Here is a 23,230-nt window from a genome sequence, read left to right on the forward strand (position 1 = left end):
TATTTTGAAAAAAACTTGAATAAAATGAATAAAAATAATTGTTAATAATTATTCATTTTTGTCACTGTTTATCGTCTATTTCTTCAGTTCCCCTCCTATATACAAAAGGTACAAACTACCTTTTTATGCAACGATTATAGTTGATCATCTCAAAATATAAAAATTAAAAATAAAATGAAACGTGCAAGAAGAAATGACATGTTGAGTAAATTGCTTGTATATCACTTAAACCTTTGAAATTTATTTTATTAATACTGGGGTTAAAAATAAAAAACAAAACAACAATACATATGATAAAAAATAAGATGGCATTTTTAAACACCTTTGAGATAGTTCCCAATTCAGTTCAACTCAAACAAGTTGATCATGTGACTGGACAAAATGGCCCCTTACGTGTTCAGAATCAGAATCCTTTGGATTACAGTTCTAACTTTATTTATTCCTGTAGTTTCAACAAAGTACAGAAAACCAAACATTGTGTTTCTGTTGACTGATGACCAAGATGTTAAGCTTGGGGGACAGGTTCGTTACAGTACATCTATTATCGTTTCCATACATGTATATGCAGTAAATGATTTTCATAAAGCACACACATCACATAGTCAAATTATTAATATCTAAGAAAAAAAAAACCTTACCAGTGTTTCATTCTATTTTATCTAAGATTGCAATGTACATGTATGCAACAATATGTACATGTCATGACTAAAGATATAACGTTAAATGTTCAATGTTAATTAATTTATGCATTTTACCTGTTTACATAGACCGAAAACAAGAAAAAACCATGACCATTTCTTGTTAACATCTATATCGATCTACAGCTGTATAATGTATGCATATCATATTGTTTTGCAATGAAAACTTTCACTATACAGTATACTATAGCTAGATAACATAAAAAAGTAAACACATTATTGACTTTCACCATCAAACGTTTATACATGTAATTATTCTCTTTCGCAGTAAATGTTTGTAACATTTGCAAGTTGAATTTATTGTAAGAAGAACAGATGACGTTATTATAGGATTACGATTTATTTATAAAATTTGCATCATATTTATCGTTCAAAGTAGAGAAAATCTATGGATCTAGAAAAAATACATCAAACTTACTAAATATCATCTTCAGTGATACATGGAAGTGAAGCTTGTTTTGTTAACATTAGTTTTAATGTATAAGTTACATGTATGTTTTAAATATTTTTGCCCATAAGATGTTTGAAATTTCATATAAAAGCTAATCGTTGTACAAAAAAGGTTGTAGTCTCCGTTAAGAAATGAAGTAGATATATAAATTATTTAAAAGTACGGTTATATATGGTTCAATTAAAAAAAAATACGCTACAAAAAAGTATGGTATGAATTAACGGTACTATTCAATGAGAAAGTTTATGCTTTTTTTAAGTTTATGCTTTTTATTTAGACACCAATGACCAAAACAAAGAATCTTGTTGGTGACAAAGGGATAATCTTCGAAAATATGGTAAACATTTATCAAGATTTTTAAAGAGAGACGTCAAATTAATAATTACAAATCCTGAATTTTATGTTAACTGACGTTTTTATAATCCCCCAGTACGTTAGTGCACCCCTTTGCTGTCCCAGTCGGTCAAGCATCTTGACCGGGAAATATGTCCACAGTAATGGCGCCGTGAACAATTCTCTGACGGGAAACTGTAGCAGTCCGTATTGGCAACGGACACAGGAAGTCAAGGCATTCCCCACCTACCTCAAAGGCCAGGGCTACTCCACCTTTTTTGCCGGGAAATATCTAAACCAGGTGGGAAATAGTTCGCCGCTGATTCAGAATGATCCAACATAGGAAATGGTGCCAATGCACCGTACACATTGCTATTTTTTTCAGTCTCAACTTCTAATCAGAATGTTATGCCTACAATTAAACGATATAGATAAACTAAATGAATTTATTTTGCACTTCTTCAAAATCTAGTACAAGAACGTATACGGGTTAATTTTGATCTAAAATAAGACGCTTGCAACCAATTAGTTGAACAGACTAACTGTATAACTTATAATTCATGTAAAGTTACGTACAGACTGAAATAATTTATTCAATGTGTTTAAGTATGGGACACCGATGGCGGGAGGGGTGCAGCACGTACCCCCGGGCTGGGATTGGTGGATCGGTCTGGTGAGTATACACAAAGCTGTCAATCATTCCTGTAGTAATTTATATCAGTTGTTGGTCTGTAATTTGTTTGTAATGTCTGGTTATATTTACAACTTACAAAAAATTGCAGATCATTGTTTACACAACTGAATGAGTTTTCCAACAATAATATTTAACTACTGCATTCTATCTGTGTATATACATGTATGTATGCATTGCTATGATTTACATTCCTTTACTAAATGTTTCATGAGGTTGGGAACTCTAAATACTACAACTATCACCTGTCTGTGAACGGTACCCTGGAGGTCCATAAGGACGACCCCAAGACCGACTACCTCACCGACGTCATAGTAAGTCAGTCACCCCCGCCACTCACCGACGTCATAGTAAGTCAGTCACCCCCGCCACTCCTACACTCCGTCCCAGTTTACCTTTTATTTCATTTAATTTGATGAATTTTATAGAAAAAAAATACCTATACCTGGCTATCAGAAAAACACATTTAAAATCGATATATGGATTTCTTAATTTACTTTATAACATATATATACTTATTTGCTGTTATAAGAGGAGGTGACGCCACAGAAACGCGCGGTAATCTGTGACTACCGTGATATAATTGTACTAATAAAAGTCTATACATGTACCATCAACAAATCTCTTATTTGTCTCAGATAGTAGAACAATTACTCTATCCTACCGTGATATACATTGTATCTTGATATCAAAGTTTGCTTAATGTGTACTTGATTCCGTAATTTGTGTATGTATATGATAACCGTATTGTGCATTGAATTATATGTCATATTCTATAATGGGGGAATACTGCAGTTTCAGTTTACATGTATGCATTTTGATTGATTGTACTGGGTTTGAATGTTATGATAAAAAAATTATCTTTAATAAATAAAATTTGTCTATGATTTTTTCTTCTATAGAATAGACGGGCCACATCATTTCTGAGTCTACAGAACTCGGACTCCGCCCCTTTCTTCATGATGTTGTCCACCCCTGCTTGTCACGGTCCGTTCACCCCCGCCCCCAAATACCAGAACAACTTCCCCAACAAGACAGCCCCACGGGACGGGAGTTATAATAAACACGGTCATGTAGGCCAGAGCTTTAGGATTTATTAAAACTCACGATCCATATAATGTGTCCTAACTTGGATATTATGAGCTCAGACGATGCGTTCTAGACGTTTTTTATTACTTATAAACTTATTAAAATGCATATGTTTTTAGGACAAGCACTGGTTAATACAACAAGCAATAACACCGCTACCCAACGACACGGTCAAGTCGGAAGACCAAGTGTTTAGAAACAGGTAGGGACGTCTTTTGATGACATGAATTAAAAAAAAAAATCATATATTTGCATTGGAACAAAGTACATACATGTAGCATTTTATGTATGACCGAAGTGTGAAGTCAAACTAGATTTTCAGATGTGTTGGGTAGTGTTAAGGTATGTTGTTATACGAATACGTCCATCGGGAAAATCGACATATATATAACACTATCAAACAAAACGCCATCACACTGCAACATAAAACGATATAGTGCTGTTTCACAGCATACATAATACATGTATGTAACGTGCGCATCAATTGTTGCGTTGTTGTGGCATGAAATCCCTCCATCCAGTCGGCCCACTTTTCCCAATGTTTTGTTGCATTTTTTTTTTCAAATTACCCCATCCGTTGGACTTTAAAAGCTGTGTGTATTTGGACGCTCTGAAATGGTCTTAATTATTTAATGCTTGTGTTAATAACTATTAAAGGTGGAGAACGCTGCTCTCTGTTGACGATATGATGGAGAACATCGTCAATATTCTCCAAACGAAAAACCTCTTGGAAAACACATACATTGTATTTTCTTCCGACAATGGGTTCCATTTAGGTGAGCATTAACTGTTGTCTGCATGAGGCTCCTTCGTTACGTTGAAATACGTGACATTTGACAGCGATATCTCTCTACACAGGCCAGTTTTCTATGCCCTCCGACAAGCGTCAGCTATACGAGTTCGACGTCCGTGTGCCACTAATGATCCGAGGACCAAACGTCACAGCCGGCCGGGTGGTGAAGGTATTACTGTACTGCCGGTTCATTCTTAACTCAACTATGACCACTCCCCATGTAGTCAATGAAGCCTCTGTCAACTTCCATTTTAGGGGTTTTAAGTTGGGTTTTTTTTAAGTTGATTGATTTTTTTTCTATCACGTATGAAAGGACTGTGTTACGTGTACATGAATGTTGAAAAAATTATCCATTATCATTTCTCAAAATTTTTAAAGCTAAAGATCACTAAAAGAACTTGAAAGGAAGAGAGCTTTGTTCATTCGGACAATGCATTGTTATAGAGGGAAATCAATCAAATCGATTAATTCATGCATGCTTGATGCAGATACAATACTTGGTTAATATAGAGAGAAATCAATCAAATCGATTACATTACTCACGTCCTCTAAAGGGCAGACCACCCAACTTTCTGTTTATGGGATAATTGATATAGGGAAAAAAAACTGTTTACAACATGAGTATTAATAACGATGTTTATTAAATAACAGGAGCAGGTTATGAACATAGATTTAGCACCGACATTCTTAGAGATGGCTGGTCTTCCTTCAACCCCGGGGCAGATGGACGGACTGTCTTTGGCCCCATTCTTTTCCTCTGCCTCCAATCAAACCTGGGGCCGGTCAACCATTCTTGTTGAACATCAGGGAGAATACCACGAGAATACACCCGGATGTCCGCAATTCAGACGACAAAATATGGCGGTATGGTTGAAATCGGGAAAAGTGTTCTTCCAAATGATCATCTGATTGAAAATTTAAGCAGATACATAAAGTCTTCATTTACTATTAAATATATATAATATAAACATTTGTTTTTAACATTTTACTTCATACAGAACTGTAATAATCATTGTGTATGCGAAGATTCTTGGAATAATACGTACTCCTGTGTGATTAAGCGAGAGTCTGCAGTCTCACCAAGTCAGCCGGGCCGCCGTGTCAAATATTGCCTATTCAAAGACAACCAGGTAACCATGACATCGCATGCTAAAAACGCAAATTTGTCTACTATGCAAAAAAAATTCATTGTGTAAAAAAAAAATTATTTCACAGATTTTTTTTTGTAAAGATGAAAACGACTTTATACAGGACTTAAAACCACAGTTGAATTTGTTTTTTTTTTCTTTTTTCATAGAATTTTCAAGAAATGTACAATTTAGATATGGATCCATATGAATTTAAGAATCTGGCCGTCACTTTGCCAGAAGACAAAAAGAAAGTTTATTTGAACTTAATAGAACATATGGAAATGTGTAGTGGAGAATCGTGTCATGTATGATGAGAGAGAGAGAGAGAGAGAGAGAGAGAGAGAGAGAGAGAGAGAGAGATTTCGTCAATATATACAAATATTTTAGATTATTTACAATCTGTGCACTGTGCAATATTTTGTATTTTTTAATAAAGAAATAAGAAAAATTGTATTTGTTTCCATTTATTATTTGTATAACATGTCAGTTATAAAATACATGTATAATAAAGGAAGCGTAAAATTAAGTTATGTTATTGAAATTGCAATAAAACAAGAAAGGAACTATACGCCTCGACACTCCGCGCAGATCCCTCCTTTAGTGTTCGTTAAAAAATCTATAAAAATCAATATTAAGCCGACTGCATCATCATGACAGGATTAAGTTGTGGATTCAAGAGAAGGGCAAATAAATGCTTAGTAAAGCTTCCTTGGTTGTAATAGCAGTACATTATTTCATGCAATTTCCGACACCCAATTCATATTGATAATAATATGAAATTTAAGTAAAAATTGCGTGAGTTTTAGTCGGATATGTATATGGTTGTGTAAGTTTTGTCCGCAGAATTGTTGTACATGTATAAAATAACAAAGAATATCTAGGATTTTTTTCTCAACTTTTTACATGAAAAACCCAAAGATTTTAAAGTTAAACCAACAGTGGAAGAAAAAAAGGCAAAATTATGTTTCATCGAAATGAAGTATGCATATGATAGTACACAAAAACTCCCAAATCTTATAACGGTAATTATGAAATTTCATTTAATGAGAATATCCTCTAACACGTAAATTTCAATGGGTAATAATAATATAATAGATATCTAAAAATATTTTATATGTACAGTAACTGGAAATTATACTGCAACATTCGTGTAATGCCGGTTCAAAATGTTTTAAGTAAGCTCTTGTAAAGACATTAAGCTATACTAGTGCATCTACGTGTATGAATGCATCAATATGAGTGAGAAAAAAATATTATCCATATTCTGTATAATGCAATTAATAATTCTAGTCTCTATTTGAGCCCCTTTTGGTAAATCGAAGTACCTTTATATCTGTAAATAACATCGGGTTCGATATCCATTCATTAGCTCGATTTTCCTCGAATTTTCGGCGAAAATTTTAGATCATGCATCGAGAGTGATGAAGAGGGTACGCCATGAGCAGATAAATTTATCTGTTCACCATTACTTGAAACGGAGACAGTTTCTAGTAAGTCATTAAAGTAATCAGAACTGGTTAAATAATAATAAAAAAAACCACGAAAAAGTTGGTTTCCATTAGAGAAGTGAAAATCAACTTTACATTATACAACTGTACAAATTATGAATGCTGAATACCACAAGACCTTTAATGAACAACATTATTCATCTCGTCTTTTCAAAGTAACAACTTTTTTCAGGACCATGAAAGTTCTCAAAAGAAGGATTCGCGATGGGCCCAAACTATTAGTGATATGGCAGTGAACAATGCCAGCAATGGTGAGATAACTGTTGACAATCTTCTGACCTACAGTAGCATCAGTGGGGATGCCAGTTCATGTGATGAACAATTCTCCAGGTAATACTTAAGTCCAGGATAAACATTTATTTATCAAACATGTCAAATGAATTCAATTTCAAATTAATTTGATATCATATATAGCTTAATTCAAGTATAAGTTCCTATTACAAAAATCAGTATTTGTATTATCTTCTTTTTCATCATAGAACACCGAATACTGGTACTTATAATTAATGAAAATGAGTAAGACCAGTACATTTTTCTTCAGGTTAAAAGCATACATAAACAAAGGAAGTGAACCATACAGGAGCCAGCTTCAGCCCCTGTTGTACCCGTTGTTTGTTCACCTGTACCTTGATCAGTTGTGCAATGGACACAAAACACCAGGTAAAGTACCAATATATTGTCAAACTGTGGTAGGTGTTAAAAAAGGGACACACAATATCCCCTGTATGTTAATTTTTTTGTCAAATTGATATTTCAAATCACATATAAAATAGCAATAAAAAGAGGAACAAAGGTCTCAAATGTATAAAGCACACTGTTAAAGGGTTAAAGCATTTTACCTGGTAGTTAAAATATTAATGTTCTTTACATCTTACAGCTCATCGATTCTACAGTAAACATTTGAAGTTGTTTGAGAATGAGAAGTCCTTCACCCACACACTTGAATCTATACACAAGTTGTACAACCAATCTGATGTGTCAGGTTGTCTAGAGGCAACAGATTTCAGGTGAAAGTTTAAATCAAAGGCAATCCTGTATATTGTATACAGAGGTTTTTTTTCATAAGATTTATTTTTACCTCATTATTTGTCATTTTCAACGATTCTGTCTCAAGAGACAATCTGTATTTACATACAAATTAATATTTATTGTATACCTGATTTGAATTCGTATTAATATAATGGAATTCATGGATATTGTTCAGAGAAAATACATGTAAAATAATGTGGCGTCGGTACCCGAGTGGTTAAGGTGCAGGACTCATGACCGAAAGGTTGTGGGTTCGAATCCTAGCCGCGGCAAGTCGACGTTGTGTCCTTGGGAAAGACACTTTACATGTATTTCCTCACTCCACCCAAGTGTAAAATGGGAACCTGGCTATAGACAGTGAAAGATATTGTCGGAATGTGAGTGTTTGAGCGCCTTAACGGCTGCCGCACTGAGAAGGCTCTGGAATGCTTCAAGGTCTGCTGGGGTAATAATTGTAAAGCGCTTTGAGAAATGGTTCGCCAATTTTAAAAGCGCTATATAAAAACTTGCAATTATTATTATAATTATGTACCAATCTTATTAAAACTTTCAATTCGCTCCTTGTTTTTCTATTGTCGTGACACAAGGATCTGAAGAAACCCCGCTTGAGGTCACCTCCTGTTAAACTTTGTCTTGACCAATGAAATCATCGGTTACGTGTTTTGGAAGTTATGCCAATACAATCTTTGGATTCCATGAGGGCATCGAATATCAACTTCTGCTTCGTCTCTAGCTCGTTGATACCAAAAGATTGGAGAACATGTGCTAATGCCCCTTCAACGCTTTGTCAATGAATCCATTTCAATTTGTAACCCGAAAATACCATTTCTTAAAATTGCTCTGATTGGCTTAAATAACTCATGAATATTCTTAAATCAAAGTTCGCCAGGAGGTGACCTCAAGTGGGGTTTCTTCAGATCCTTGTGTAGCAACAATAGAAAAACAAGGAGCGGATCAAGAATCTGGTTTTAATCAGATTGGAGAAAATACTTGTTTTTGGGCTGTAGCAACAAATTATCAATTTTTATAATAACTTGATAGACAAACCGTTGACACTTTTAGGCTCTCAAATGACACTCTGTCCTTGCTTTGGTTTTCTAGGGAGAATAAATTCAAAATAAAGTTATCAGAGGAGGCTTTGGAATATTTACTTAGACATTTAAAGGTAAGAAGCTTGTAAAAGAAAATGTCAGAATTTTATTGCAAATATGATGGAATACAGGACATACTTGTTGCTGAAATGCAGCAAAAAATTTTGAATTATTGATATTTACAAATGTAATAATATATTATTTTATATATGACATGTTATAATCTCCCTTTTGGTTATATTTCAGCATGAAGACAACAGCACAATATATCAAATTTTTAATCAACATATCAAGTTAGAAAATACAGGTATTTTTTGGTCTACCCATTTCTTTTAGTGGTAACTCTTGAAATTTCCATTATTTTATAAGGTTATTTTAAAATGATATTTTAATGCAATAAGATGTGATATACATGTATCACCTGGATGCATTTAATGTGAAGAAATAAATTAATGGATTTTTAATTCATAGATAATGTGTGTTTTGTAAATTAGTTGACAATGAAGCCAAAGGAAAGCTGGATTTAACCGAGGGCTTGAGTACAACAAAGGAGGAGTCTTTTGAGATAAAGGAAGATCCAGAGCACTTGGAGGCTATGTCAGCATTACAACTGTCAATCAGACAAGTGAGGGAGGGGCCTCCATGTCTACCCTCCATTTGTTTCTACACATTCATCAATGCATACCAAGGGTTAGTTCATTCCTTCAGTCACAGTTGTCTTCCTTGCAATACATATACAAATGCAAAAATTTTAAGGGGAATGGGGAGGTCTGGGCTCACCCCTCTTGAAAAATTCAAACTTGTAAAGTTACTAAAAATAGGCCTCGGATGTTCCTGGCAAACAAAATTATCCCTCAGAACCCAAATGGAAAAATTCTTGATCTGTGCATGAGAACATGTATACGATTAAGCCATAAATTATTTGAAAGCATACACATATTTGTATACACATAACAAATTAGGGAAACATTTTTATTTAAATGTTGTGTGTTTTTAAATTTGAATTCAGTTTTTGCCTGGTAAAAGGAAAGAACACTTTATAATTGACATAAACATATCTTTTAATTCAGGCTGTGCACTGTTGATATCTCACCTGATAAAACCCTCATTAGTGCTGGGTTTGAGGATGCTTCTATCAAGCTTTGGAGCACCACCCCTAGTCTCTTGCAGTCCACCCCCCAAACAGTGGACCCTTGTAAACTGTACATAGCAGCCGATTACTGGAACGTGGACGTTTTAGAAGAAAGGTACGGTAGGCAATATCGTGTACAGGAATGAGAGAGCTACTGCCTTAATTAAGTAGATGTGAAGATGCTTTCAACTGTGATTTTACTGTCATTGAAATACTGAGCAAATTACTTCAACCTACAAGGTTCATGCAACAGGGATGAAATTGCATTTGAAATGTATCATGAAGGTGAACTTCTATGCCATAGTAAACTTTGCCATTACATGTACCATATTTATGGTACAAGAAATGTAGTCCTATTGCATATATATTTGTAAGTCACTAACACATATTACTGTAATAGGATTTACAAAGTGTCGAATAATGTCTTTGAGATTAAAAGACATGTGCATGCATGCGTGATGAAAGCTTTGATTGTTAGATATTGATAGTACCATAAATATGAAAAATATAAAAGAAAATAAAGATTGAATAAAGAGTAGGATCTTTGAATTCTCTTTATTCAATAATTCATTGACTATATATGAACAAATGCTAAATTTGGAAGACAATATTACAAATTGAGGGAAAGTGTGTGACCTGGATTTTTATGATGTGTACGCAAAGTAGTAACCTTTCTGAATAAATTTTGTAATCATTTTTTATTTTGAATTATTTAATGAATCTCTGACTTAACATGATTAACAGTGCTTTATGACACCTGAGTTTCAATGTTTGCCATATGTTCCAGTAAGCCCCGCTACACAGAGACGGTGACCCTGAGGGCCCACAGCGGCTCTGTCTACAAGACCTGCTTCTCCACGGACTCCAAGCACCTGCTGTCTGCATCAGAGGATGCTACAGGTTTAACCTCACACAAATTCAACAAAATAATTTAATTTTCTTTTTTATGTATGAAAATTTTAGAAAAATACAGTGCTCGAACTGTATCATCCTTATGACAGAGCAGGTTACATGTATAGAAAATTATTCAATCTGATGAAGAAATATTAGCTAGACATTTTTGTAATGATTTGATTTCCTGAATCATTGCATCAATATAATTTTTGTAACCCTTTTAGTTCGGTTGTGGGATATGAGCACACATACCAACAAAGTGTGTTATAAAGGTCATAATGCTCCAATTTGGGATCTAGATGTTGGGTAAATATTCCTACAATGTATATTGAATTTACATGAAATAGAAACAACAAAATTCTGTGTAACATTTATTTTTTCTCTGAGATTAACCACCATTGAGTGATTTGAGTTCCTTCTGTTTACAGAAGCATTGGCGGGTACTTTGCCAGCAGTTCACAAGACCGCACAGCCAAACTGTGGGTCAGTGACAGGATTTATCCAGTACGCACATTTGCTGGGCACAACCTGGATGTAGATGTGAGTTTTTTATTCATTCAGTAGTTAAGCCATCTCCTTGCCTAGTAATGGTGCAATTTAAGCCTCTGAACTATGTGATCTTAAGTTTTCAGGCCTTTTAATTCTCTACAGCCCTCAGACCATAAAATTTCAATTTTTTTCTGGATTCATTTTATATCTGCCTCAAGTTTAAACTTAAGCATAATGACAGGAGACCTGAATTTGATTCCTTGTAGTGTGTCAAGTTCCATCCTAACTGTAATTATCTGGCCACCGGTTCCTCTGACCGCTCAGTCCGCCTCTGGACGCTACAGGACGGGAAGTCTGTGCGACTGATGCACGGCCACAGAGGAACCATCATGACACTGACATTCTCACCCAACGGAAACTACCTAGCATCTGCAGGTACATGTACAGTAAAACACGGTTATAACGAAGCGCCAAGGACTGGCGATTTTACTTCGTTATAGGCGTAATTCGTTATATCCGTCAAGTTTACAACATCTTATATAGTCACGGGGAATGAAAATCACTTCGCTGTAAGCGTCAATTCATTATAAGCGTGTTCGCTATAACCGTGTTTTACTGTACTAATATATAAATAGCTGGCTATGAGGATTTTAAAGTAGTGTATACTTGTTTGAAAAGATTAATTGTAATAATGTATGAGATACTGCAAAAGTAGGGACTGGTACAAAATTGCAGCAAGTATAGATCTTCAAACAATTACTTTTAATTAGAATATATATATGTGGCTGCCTAAAATATATAATTCTTGTCAAATTGAAAATCACCATTTTCAATGAGTACTGAATGCCATTCCTTTTTTTTTTACGTCTGAAAAATGATTTATATTCAAGTGTTTTCAATTCAATTCTTTAGTATTTTTTAATTGAAATACAAGTATATATATCTATTTTACTAAAATATGACACATCATCTTTTACAACTCCAGTAAATTATGGTTTTGATTACAAATAATAAGGTGAAGATAAGAGAATAAGAGTGTGGGACCTGAGCTCTGGACAGCTGTACAAGGAACTGAAGGGTCACACCGACACCATACACTCCCTGTCCTTTAGTGGAGACAGCACCCTGCTGGCCTCAGGTAACCACCCACACAACACTGATGACTGTCCACCCTCAAAATTTAGATCACAAGTATATGTATTGGTACTTGCATGTAGATAATTGTGAGGTCTTCCGCAAATACAGTTAAACTTTGATATCCCGTGTAACATATGATTGAGTTGGAAGTCCCAACTACAGTTTTATTAAGAATCTTGAATATTTGTAAAATAAAGTTTTGTCTATCTGCCATGAAGTTAAAGATACTGAGATTTGGCTGTACATGACTTTTGCCGACCTGAAACTAAAACTATGATATAAAAAAGCCCACTTTATGCATGTACATGACTGTATATAATTCCCTGTCCATCCTTTTGTTTGGGGTTTTTTAGTATGGAACAACATCAGCAGAAACTATAGAAGGAAAAAGTTTTACTGTACATTGTATCCATTTTTTCCTGTACATTTTAATGTTTTGAGCATTTGATTGACTTTTGAAGGTGGGATGGACTGTACAATAAAAGTCTGGGACATCAGGAAAGGCGTGGCCAGTAGCAGTTCCCAGTGAGTTCATTCAACTCAGTTACACTATTAACAGATATTAACTCAAGCAATTTGTCATCTAATTATAACATTGTTTTGAAATAATGATACGAGATGATAACTTGAGTGTTATTTATGTTACAGCTCAGATGGAATTTCATCCCCTGAACTGCTAGGATCCTTTTCCGCAAAATCTGCGGTGGTGACTTATTTACAGTATTCAGAGCACAATGTACTCAGAGGAGCAGGGGCGGTGTGAATATAAAATTTGGTATTGCTTGAGTGAGAGAAATTCCCCTGTCTGAAGATTGGAAGAAAACAAAAGGAAGTGATAAGTTCACTGGATGTGTTCAGTCAGATTTGCCATTTGATAGACAAATACTGTAGAAAAATGAGGACCAAGATTAATCCCCTGTAAAGTACTGTTGAAGTCAGTAATCACTGAAGCGGCTCAGTTGTCAAGGTTTTTTCCAAATGCAATAACTGGTTATTCCTGTAATATATGATACAATCAAACAATCAAACAATTGGTTACTCTGAGTCAATTTTAACTTAAACAATTCTCAATGCTTACAAACGATTGCTTACTCTGATTCAGTAACTTAAACAAATTCTCTATACTGACAAACAAATGGTTACTCGAGTCAGTAACTTAAACAAATTCTGTATGCTGACAAACAATTGGTTACTCTGAGTCAGTAACTTAAACAAATTCTCTATGCTGACAAACGATTGTTTACTCTGAGTCAGTAACTTAAACAAATTCTCTATGCTGACAAACAATTGAAAATAATCATGGGTTTGGGTAGTGTTTTTCTTTAAATATTTGTAAAATTTATGGCATGCAAGAGGTACTTGCATTTAATTAATGTTCTTAAAAGATCTCAAGTAGAGTAATATGAAAGAATAAATCTTTTATGTACCAGTATATATTGTAATGTTTTTCTTACACAGGCCATCATCAAGTACAAGCACGTATTGTTCAGTTGATGGCTGAATCAATGAATGGCAAACATTGTTTTAGTGTCGGATTGACTGTTGTAGGTGGGATGGACTGTACAATAAAAGATGGCTGAATCAATGAATGGCAAACATTGTTTTAGATAAACAAATCCAGGTATACTGGATAAGTTACAGCAATGATAGAAGATATAGGGAAGCAGTATATACCCATTGATCAATTCAAACTTTTCAATGGTTTAACATTTTCCTAATTTAAATTTATTAAACCCAATGCAACAAGTTGGTGGTGGTATAATGTATAATGTTTTAGACCCATGTCAGTCGGTCGGTCTAACAGTCTTAGGTCTGTTCTTTTTTTCTGCGGAACTTCACTTAAACCACAGCTTAGAATTTTGTAAAAACTACGAATATAATGCGTAGTTGTACATATTACCAGGAATTCCGGTTATTTTTCTGGGAATTTCTGCACTTTTAAACTTGGACATTTGTTGAATACAGTAATGGACAGTGTGTTAGCGCAAGTTCTCCTCCCAAACCGCTGCACACAGAATTTTATTAAACTTTGAAGGTAATGTAACCCAAGGACAATGTGTAGGTGTGCATATTACCGAGAAATTCCGATTCCTTTTATTTTTGGGGGAATTTAGGCTCTTTTGAAATTAGAATTTTGGCCATACCTGTATATACATGTAGAATGTTCTACCTAATGAACCGTTTGTCAAGACAACTCCTCTTAAACTGCCGTACAAACTTTCAATTGATGAAACTCTATAGGTTATAAGAACACCATGTGTAGATGGGCAAATTACCAAGAATCCGAATCCAGTATTTTTCTGGGATATTTGGCCCTTTTCAACATTGAGGTCTGGCCATCTAATGACTATAGTAATGAGAATACTTACACTTTGTAGTGTGAATATGGTATTTGAATTAACTCAATCTAAATGAAACTTTATAAGTAAATTTGGGATTGTGTTGCTGTCAATACACCTTGAATTAATTTTCCAGATTTTTTCATTTGTGTCCTTATTTTTTCCACTTTGAGGTTATGGCTCATGCATACCTTTCAGTTGCAATTGTGTACTAATTTACGTTTTCACCCTGGGGGAAATGTGTATAGCTTCCTTAGGGTCCTCGAGATAGAACGAAACCAAAAAAGTATAATAATATATTTATTTTAAAACTAATGAAGAAACTGCAATTACAACATTGTTACAACGAAGTTTCTAAACTCAAGCACTAAAAGTAAAAGATCTGTCTTTACAAAATAAACATTCACCTGCAATCAATCTACGGTTTCACCGTACGTAATATAAGCGGTCTTCGGTAGTAAGGAAAAGATAATTTATTGTTCTTAAAACATTTTAAATAAGTTCAAAATTAAAAAAAAAAGTCCTTCAAATTTCCGATTCACTCCCTATAACGTAATTTTGGTGGACACACAAATTACTGGGGTTTTCTGGCGAGAGAAGTTCCTCTTCATGGTTAAAACTGCTGAGTAGCTTCTCTGTATTCGCATAGTTTGGTTTTCCAGTCTTTCTTTTAGATCAATCAGGGTTTTGAATAATGATAATTTTCTTTCCGCTGGAAATTTACCCTGCAGAAGCCTCCTCTGCTCTATTCGGGCTTTTTCTTCCTCTTGAGCCTCCTTAATCTTATTCTGCACGACTAATTTCTCAAGACGTAGCTGGTTTATCTTCTCTTGAAGACTTTGTTTCACTTCCGGTAACGTACGTTCACCAGATTCCGCTTCCTGTCCTACGGCGAAATCCATTTCTTGAGGTTTGTCATCTTCCTCCAATGGCGAAAATTCTCGGCATGGCAAATTAGAGTTCATATTATCCATGTCGATTCTTTCATCGTCGTCCGAGCTTAGAGTCCCGTCTCTAGTCAGACTTGCGTAGCCTGCGTCCAGAGATTCTTGCATTAAACCCTCCCCTGTGACGTCATTAGCATTCGTCATTGGATACGAAATTATGCTAGAATTATCTGAACGGTCTTCATTGTTTGCCATTTCTGTGTCATCGTCTGTGGTATTTTTGTGATAATCGGTGTCATACACGATTTCCTGTAAAAGGTCCTCAATAGAAACTCGTGTGTAGTCGGCCTCGGACATCCCCTGCTCTAGGATCAAGTCAAGGTCATTTTCATACGGTGCATTATAAGTGTATGTTAGGTTGCTATTGTCCCAGTCTTCATCAAATGTGTGGCACTCCCAGTCAATAGACACGTCACCCTCGGATATTATAGACCAGCGATAATGGGTCTCAATGTTCTTTTCTGCAGACCGTCTCTGGCGTTTCGAAATGAAAAGATTCTCTTGCGCTTCAAGTATGTCGTCTTTCTCGGGAATATTACATACTACAAGTCTTTCAACAACTTCGCTTTCCTTTCGACTCCCCAAATTCTGAATTTCAGCGTATTTATTGTCCGAATCCGACTGATAAATGCACAGCTCAGTGGCTGGAACCTGAATCCAAGGGTTGGTTCTAGTGCTGAAACGAATGTTCGAATATTCGCGAATGAATAGTAAATTTCTAATATTCGAATGTATATTTAGCATTCGAATATTCGATCACATGTTAAACACCCATATCAAGCACTGTAAACTATGCAGCATCGTGTTATTTCATTTTACTCGGAACGAAAGTAAATATAAAGCCATCCATGACTGCCATGCTTGGTAGAGTCTATTACTTAACCCAGTAATAGACTCTTCCATTCCTCTTCCGCCATGCTTGTTTACCTTGAAAGTAAAAGCAGGGTTTACATCGAACGGAGACAAACATTCTGGATTTTTCAATTCATGTCAGACGCTGAAGAAAAAAATTGCTTAACTGTTTGAACGAGTGTGAGCTACTGAGAATTAATATCGAAAGGTACATCGAAAGTTTTTTTAAAAGATACCTCGATATAATTTGTTTTGTTTTTTTAAATAAACAGAAGATTTCCGGAGTTATGAGCGTTATCAGTTTTCTGTTTAATACTAAATCAAACATGGCGGAAATATTTGGACTGACTTACGAAGTAACGTATCGGTCTCATCCAGGAGTCAGGACTGCAGTATATTATTAAAGAAGTAATAAATCTTTTGATTGTAGTTGATGGAGATTTTTAAAAAATCAGTATATTATTATTTGCTTAAAAATTAAATGCGCACCCAATTCAATGGATACTCTTGCATTAAGTGTCAACGTCGAACTGACATGTTTAAGCAGTCTACACATACACCCACTTAGTAATACAAACTATCATATATGCTTAATACATTGTCTATGACGTCTACGAATATTTGAATACGAATCGAATAGCACTCACGAATATTCGAATACTGATTTATGGTATTCGTTTCAGCACTAGTTGGTTCGAATCCTTGTTCTTGGTTTCAAGCTGTTGAATTGTCCTATATTTTCATAAGTCACAACGCTCTGTTCTAGGGTTTGTAACTCTGTCTCCGAAGTTTGCTGAGTCGCGTGCGTTCGGTTTGCTCTTGATCGGAGGGTTTCAAACAAAGTGTCCAAGTCTGAATGAAGATCCACCAAATTTGATATACTGTTCTCACGAGAGTGGACTAAAACTTCGGCATGGTCGAAATGTTCAGTGACAGTATTTGTTTCTTTTAAATTGTCCTTGCATTTGCCAAAATGTTTCTTCTTTTTACTTTTGGATTTTTGAAAGAAGTTGCTGGGAAGAAGCTGTCGAATCTTCATAGTTCTTGACCTAGAATGAGAAATTATTGTCAAAGTTTTTCATTAATGTAGCATATTTTCGTCTAAAAGGGAACAATTTTAATTAGTTTCCTATCAAGACACTTCGGTATGGTATTCTTGACCAGTGAGGTCTTAGAAGACCCAGTCTGTTGGAAATACCAACATTCAGGTTCATTTTACACCGTCTTAAAATTATGGACAATCCACCTGTCTAGAATTTCTTTTCCTATTCATAAATATATGAAACATGCTGGCTGACAAAAATAGCGGAGGCATGCACCAGTCTCCCCAAAAATGCCCCGCGCTTGTCTTGAAGTTTTAAGGTTGAATATACGTATAGATTGGATCGATCGACTTAAGCTACAATAAGAAGACGGACGTCGGGCGTCACTGACCGATGTTATGCTCCAAATGTTTGCACTCGGCATAAATGGAAGAATTGTCTGTTCCATCAATAAAACCTACTGATTGACAATAACAATTATTTACCCACTTTGACTAACAATATATGGATAAATGAAGAGAGATTCTGAGAGAAATTTAGACGTGAATTGCGGGAGCATTCTTTCTCTACAATGCTCGCTACCATCATATCCGCATGAGCAACCCCAAAGAATTGCAACTCTACAATACTTTATTAAATCTGTATATATTTAATCAGGAAAAGTTTTGTCACCTAGTTCACTTTATAACGCTAAATCATTAATGCTTATAATGTATATTTAAATCTGCATACATAAAATGAATCGGTTTCTCCAACCTGACATCAATTCAAAGTGAATGAAAAGTTGTTTAACTATATAAAATAAAAGTAAAAAAAAAATGTAATATTTTCCATCATGAAACCTACCTTAAGCTGTTTTACAATATGGGCATCCCTAAAACTCTGACAAATGGATATCCCAGAATTATCGGATTAACGTGTTCAATTGACACGTTCTACTTTGCGTAGTTATATGTTTTCTGTGTCCCTTTGTACCAGATAAACAGATGTCATAATCCTTATTCTTTTTTTATTAACTCAGCTGTTTGGGGTAACTTAATAGCAATTATACCTCTGATTCACTTTCAAGAGTACCGCGCTGAATAAACACATAAGTTGTCATAGTCCGGTCTCGGACGAAATCACGATTTAATTACACATAATCGATGCATAATTAATATGCCTTTAATTGTAGCTACATAAGGTAGAAGATTTTTCGAACAGTGGGCCTTTTATTCCGTTACCAAATATGTTTTACTATGAATTGGTAAAACATTTTCGTTTCGAATAAACTTGGGATATGCCATACAATACAGTGCCGTCATAATTTAAAATGACAACTAAGAATTATGCAGAATTGATGCATTTGTTTCCAATATATTTGTCAAAATCTAAAATGCCTAAAGTGAAAATGATGAGAAAAAAGGTCGAAGCTGGACAGTGGGTGGAGGGGGGGGGGGGGTCATCGAGGGTTAAATAATGAGAGAGAGAGAGAGAGAGAGAGAGAGAGAGAGAGAGAAGCATTATTATGTGTTGCTGATATGTATAGGAAATCTGATTTTCTCACGCAACCCATATCGGAGAATATTGATCTGACAAATTCCAACAGAAGCCGATGACTCATCCGCGTGTTGTGTATTCCATATCGATCTCATAATGAAATCCAACACCAATATTTAATGAAGATGTAACCCAATACTCTGTAATTGCTATATTGTCCCGCGATAGCTAGTAGGTTTGTGACTGTTGCAACCGACTGTGGGAAAAATGATGTATTGCATTAATGCTCCATAAATGTTTTCAACAGTCAAACTTTGCACAGACAATCGTCAACCAAAGTTAATTTTTCCCTTGATAAGCACACTCGTACTACATGTGACGAAATATTTTACAATGCGTTTTGATATGATCGTATGTCGATTTCTATAGAACAGAAAACACAATTTTAACAAAAAACGATTTATTTGAATAAATACATGTTCATCGTTAAAATGCAATTTAAACTGTTTTAATTTATTTCAGAGAATATTATGAAGCAGGTTTTTTTTGTGCCTATGAAGTTTGGTTTGTGTTTCGAGGGGGGAGGGGGGGGGGGGGGCACGTAAAGTCGAGAAGCCAAAATTTCTGGCACCAAATTTCTTCAAACACCTAAGCGTCTAACACCAAATTACTCATCCGTGAATGGGGGTACGATCGATTATAATGTTTCGTTATCAACTTCCAACATCATTTTTTCCTACAAATTGAAAACTTTGATGGATCAAACAGCTTGTTTGTTTATTTTTCAATACATTTATATAAGAAAAGAAAGTTTAAAGCCCTGTTGCTACATTCCTGCGTTAGGAAAATAACGAAATTACGGGAATTATTTTTTTAGTGATGAATTAGTCATCGTTATTCCTTTGAAAACTCTAATGATGAATAATTAAATCAAAGCCACTCCTTTCGAAATCTCTCTAACATTAAAATCATTTGCTGTATTATGTCTGAAAACCCGCGAATACTTCATTTTCAATACGTTTTGGAAAAACAAACAATTTTAAAAAATATTACAGGGAAGCCATCCATATGAATTAGACATCATTATTCACCCGGTTACTTGTAGGACTTTATTTGGAATTGAAAATCGCTCTGTTGAAATCACAACTAATAATTCCACTAAGCAAGCTAAAAGTATTTAATATATGACATTGGTAATCACATATCGCTACTAGAAAGCTCCAAAAGCCACAAACACATAGCCTGGCTGCTCGATTTCAACCTTTTATTTTAAAAATACACAGAGTTTGTAAACAAAACAGCACCGGTGTTGTTACTTGATATGATTTGCTTTGATATGATTGTTAAAATAATCTTCTCTGACATACATGTAATTAAACAGTAATTACATATGATCCTCCAACTTGACATAAATGTTTTATTAGGTTATTGAATTTTAACACACTTTCGTTATTATTTATTATGAACACACCATTTATTTTAAAGTATTCCTCTAGAGTCTGTGACGAAAACAGAATTTATTTTGCAACGTCTATAATTAATTGGTGTAAAATCTATCCAAGTTTTACAGAATACCTGAATCGTAACTTGATTTTCCTAGAAAATTTATCCGAGTGCATTTGCACTAAATGACACATAAAATATCGAACACAAAATGAAGGAAGATATTTCATAAGATCATATTACCTGTACAGCTTCCTTCCTTCTGATCAGAGTCCTCCGAATTCCGAAGCATCGGCATTTCTCTTATAAGCTGTTGCTCAAGAAGGCTTTCTTGGTATGGGTGATTCATTAAGCCCGAGAATTCCACATCCTATATCGATCCATGCAACCCGACTTCTTTCATTTTTGCTAGTCCCTCGTTGTGCTAGGCATTCGTAAATCGATGCCACCATACAGTAGTTCGTTAATTAGTCTATAAGCGCCAAACAATGTTTTGAGTATCACAATTGACGCGGTCAGAAAGAAAATTACATTAGAAATCTATTTGAATTTTTCATATATAAAATGGAAATTAACATCTAAAAGCCCTTTCACAGTTGACGCACGAGCAATTTACAACACTTTGCAATCGGAATGTTTTAGCTTCGCACGAGGTCTCGCATACGTTGCACGTTGTCCCGCAATCATAGAATGCGTTTAGGTGGTCGCATCAAGTCTCCTTAAAATAATGGACATGCACACTATTCGGACGCGACCAAATGCGATCATAAATTATTGCAATGCAACGCATGAACTTTAGTACGAACGTCATACAACGTTTTGCATACTCGCAAAAGTGATGCACGATTTTTAAAGATGAATACCAGCCGTCTATGCGTGTGTTTTGCGACCATGAGACTGTTGCTCAACGTGTCTCATGTAATCTTGCAACGTTTTTACTTTCATTGCACGATTTATCAGTTTCAATTTGCCATGATTTGCCACTAGCAAATATACCCTGTATAAGCATCTCTGTTTCAGACCACAGTTGACCATGGATGCTGCTGCGTCAATACCTCCTCGCCGTCTGCTGGGTTTACTGAATCTCCGAGCACAACTCCAGAAAAGACATATGGGCGTGCTGGCGTTACTTATTCGTTGTCGACAACGATATAAAAAACAAAGAAGACCTTGGTGGGTTAGGTCATGGATTAAGAGGCGCATCTTACCCCCTCTGACTCGCACAAGCATTCGTACCATGGAACGCATGAACGCACGAGCGCCGCACGTCCACCTGATCACTTGCATTAATTATCATACAACACTCGTTTTTTATTGTAAAACAGTAGCATATAGACGCAAAATATATCGCAAGATTTAATGCGTTTGCATCGCACAAAGGTCGCTTTAGATCGTGCGAATTTAGTACGAATTTTCATGTGCGAATATTTTGGCAACAGTCTACGATCCAAATCTTAATTTTACGTCGCATCTGCTCGTGCGCCAATTGTGGTGGATTTAAAGGGCATAATGAAAACCACTTAAGGATTGATGCGGAATATTGCAATAGATAGTTTGAGAACTTGATATTTAACCTATAGGGGGTTAGAATGTCAAAGTACAATCTCTCAGCACTTATAACAATCACTGGTATTTAATGAAAATAAAATAGCTATGAGTTAAACAAAATCCTTAATATTGATGGGATATCGTTGAACATTAGAAATTTTAGACAGGTATATAGGGTTATGCAAAGGAGCCGATTCTTTTACCTCCCATGAAAAACCTGCTACTGTCAGCAGAGGGAGTAGTGCACCCACTTGTCAACAGTCAAACCTTAAAGCTAGTGGCTTGGAAGGTTTCAGGAGACAAAAACAAGCAGCAGGAGTTATAGAGCAAACGTCTGAGCTCTTGGCTGCAGGATGGAGGACAAGGGACTCGGAGAGCTTACAACAAAGGGAGAGAGTGGCATAACTGGTGTCAATCAAAACAAATTGATCCATTTCAAACCTCTGTGAAACATGAAGCTGGTTTTCTAGATGTGTTATATTCAAAAGGCTATGAGTATAGAACAATTAACAGTAACAGATCTGCAATACCTGCATTCCATGTAGGAATTGAAGGCAATAAATTGGTAAACATGACCTTATTTGTTTACTTATGACAGGAATTTCAACAGAAAGGCAACAAGCCTAAGATACATGCAAATGTGGGATGTAAATAAAGTACTCTCACATATCATATTCATATTCATGGAAAATAACAAAGATTTGAAACTGAAACTGAAATTTCAGTTAAGCTCTATTTATTTTTGGTATTTGCCCCAGCAAGCAGGTTATCTGAAATTCACAAATTTGATATTGAAAACATGAACATCACAGATGATGAAATTATATTTACTTTGAAAGATTTAACAAAGTCGAGGAGAGTGGGACAAAGCCCAATTTCTGTCAAGTTTCCAAAATATGAAGAACACCATAATAAGGTATCGTATCTTGTACAATAGAATATGTAGAAAAAACCAAAATTATTAGGACAGAAGAGAAACATTTGTTTGTAAGTTAATACAACCACACAGAGCAGTTAAATCTTGTACAATAGCAAATTGGTTGTAAAATCTGTTGACACTGTCAGGAATAGATATTTCAGTTTTCAAACCGCACTCAACCCATTCAACAAGAGG

At 35.2% G+C, this 23,230-nt stretch overlaps 3 protein-coding genes and 1 long non-coding RNA gene across 5 annotated transcripts; 2 read left to right on the forward strand and 2 right to left on the reverse strand.

The window, feature by feature from the left end:
- Positions 1-373: 373 nt before the first annotated feature.
- LOC105333379 (N-acetylglucosamine-6-sulfatase) lies at positions 374-5,638 on the forward strand. Of its 2 annotated transcripts, none has more exons than XM_034451495.2 (12): positions 374-522; positions 1,427-1,486; positions 1,580-1,783; positions 2,090-2,155; positions 2,389-2,523; positions 3,076-3,246; positions 3,382-3,464; positions 3,920-4,038; positions 4,121-4,224; positions 4,707-4,919; positions 5,054-5,185; positions 5,353-5,638. In XM_034451495.2, the coding sequence occupies exons 1-12, from the start codon at positions 382-384 to the stop codon at positions 5,494-5,496; spliced, it is 1,572 nt and encodes a 523-aa protein (XP_034307386.2). In that variant the 5' UTR covers positions 374-381; the 3' UTR covers positions 5,497-5,638. The 2 variants fall into 2 exon arrangements, with proteins under 2 accessions (XP_034307386.2, XP_011434613.3); XM_011436311.4 differs by having other exon boundaries at positions 2,389-2,487.
- Positions 5,639-6,517: 879 nt separating this feature from the next.
- LOC105333380 (TAF5-like RNA polymerase II p300/CBP-associated factor-associated factor 65 kDa subunit 5L) lies at positions 6,518-13,897 on the forward strand. Its single transcript, XM_011436312.3, has 15 exons — positions 6,518-6,675; positions 6,866-7,023; positions 7,235-7,353; positions 7,571-7,700; positions 8,824-8,887; positions 9,060-9,120; positions 9,308-9,503; positions 9,884-10,060; positions 10,733-10,845; positions 11,064-11,145; positions 11,268-11,379; positions 11,595-11,763; positions 12,344-12,466; positions 12,927-12,990; positions 13,114-13,897. The coding sequence occupies exons 1-15, from the start codon at positions 6,607-6,609 to the stop codon at positions 13,226-13,228; spliced, it is 1,752 nt and encodes a 583-aa protein (XP_011434614.3). The 5' UTR covers positions 6,518-6,606; the 3' UTR covers positions 13,229-13,897.
- A 1,191-nt stretch (positions 13,898-15,088) lies between these two features.
- LOC136269556 (uncharacterized) lies at positions 15,089-16,581 on the reverse strand. Its single transcript, XM_066085953.1, has one exon. It carries the CDS (start codon positions 16,493-16,495, stop codon positions 15,350-15,352), a length of 1,146 nt encoding a protein of 381 aa, XP_065942025.1. The 5' UTR covers positions 16,496-16,581; the 3' UTR covers positions 15,089-15,349.
- Positions 16,582-17,368: 787 nt separating this feature from the next.
- On the reverse strand, positions 17,369-21,836 carry LOC105333382 (uncharacterized). The gene is made up of 2 exons (XR_010714347.1): positions 20,812-21,836; positions 17,369-17,652 (listed from the first exon to the last, which is right to left on the reverse strand). It is a non-coding gene; the product is annotated as an uncharacterized lncRNA (long non-coding RNA).
- Positions 21,837-23,230: the final 1,394 nt, after the last annotated feature.

This window comes from Magallana gigas, chromosome 5, assembly GCF_963853765.1.
Source record: "Magallana gigas chromosome 5, xbMagGiga1.1, whole genome shotgun sequence".
Classification (NCBI taxonomy): domain Eukaryota; kingdom Metazoa; phylum Mollusca; class Bivalvia; order Ostreida; family Ostreidae; genus Magallana; species Magallana gigas.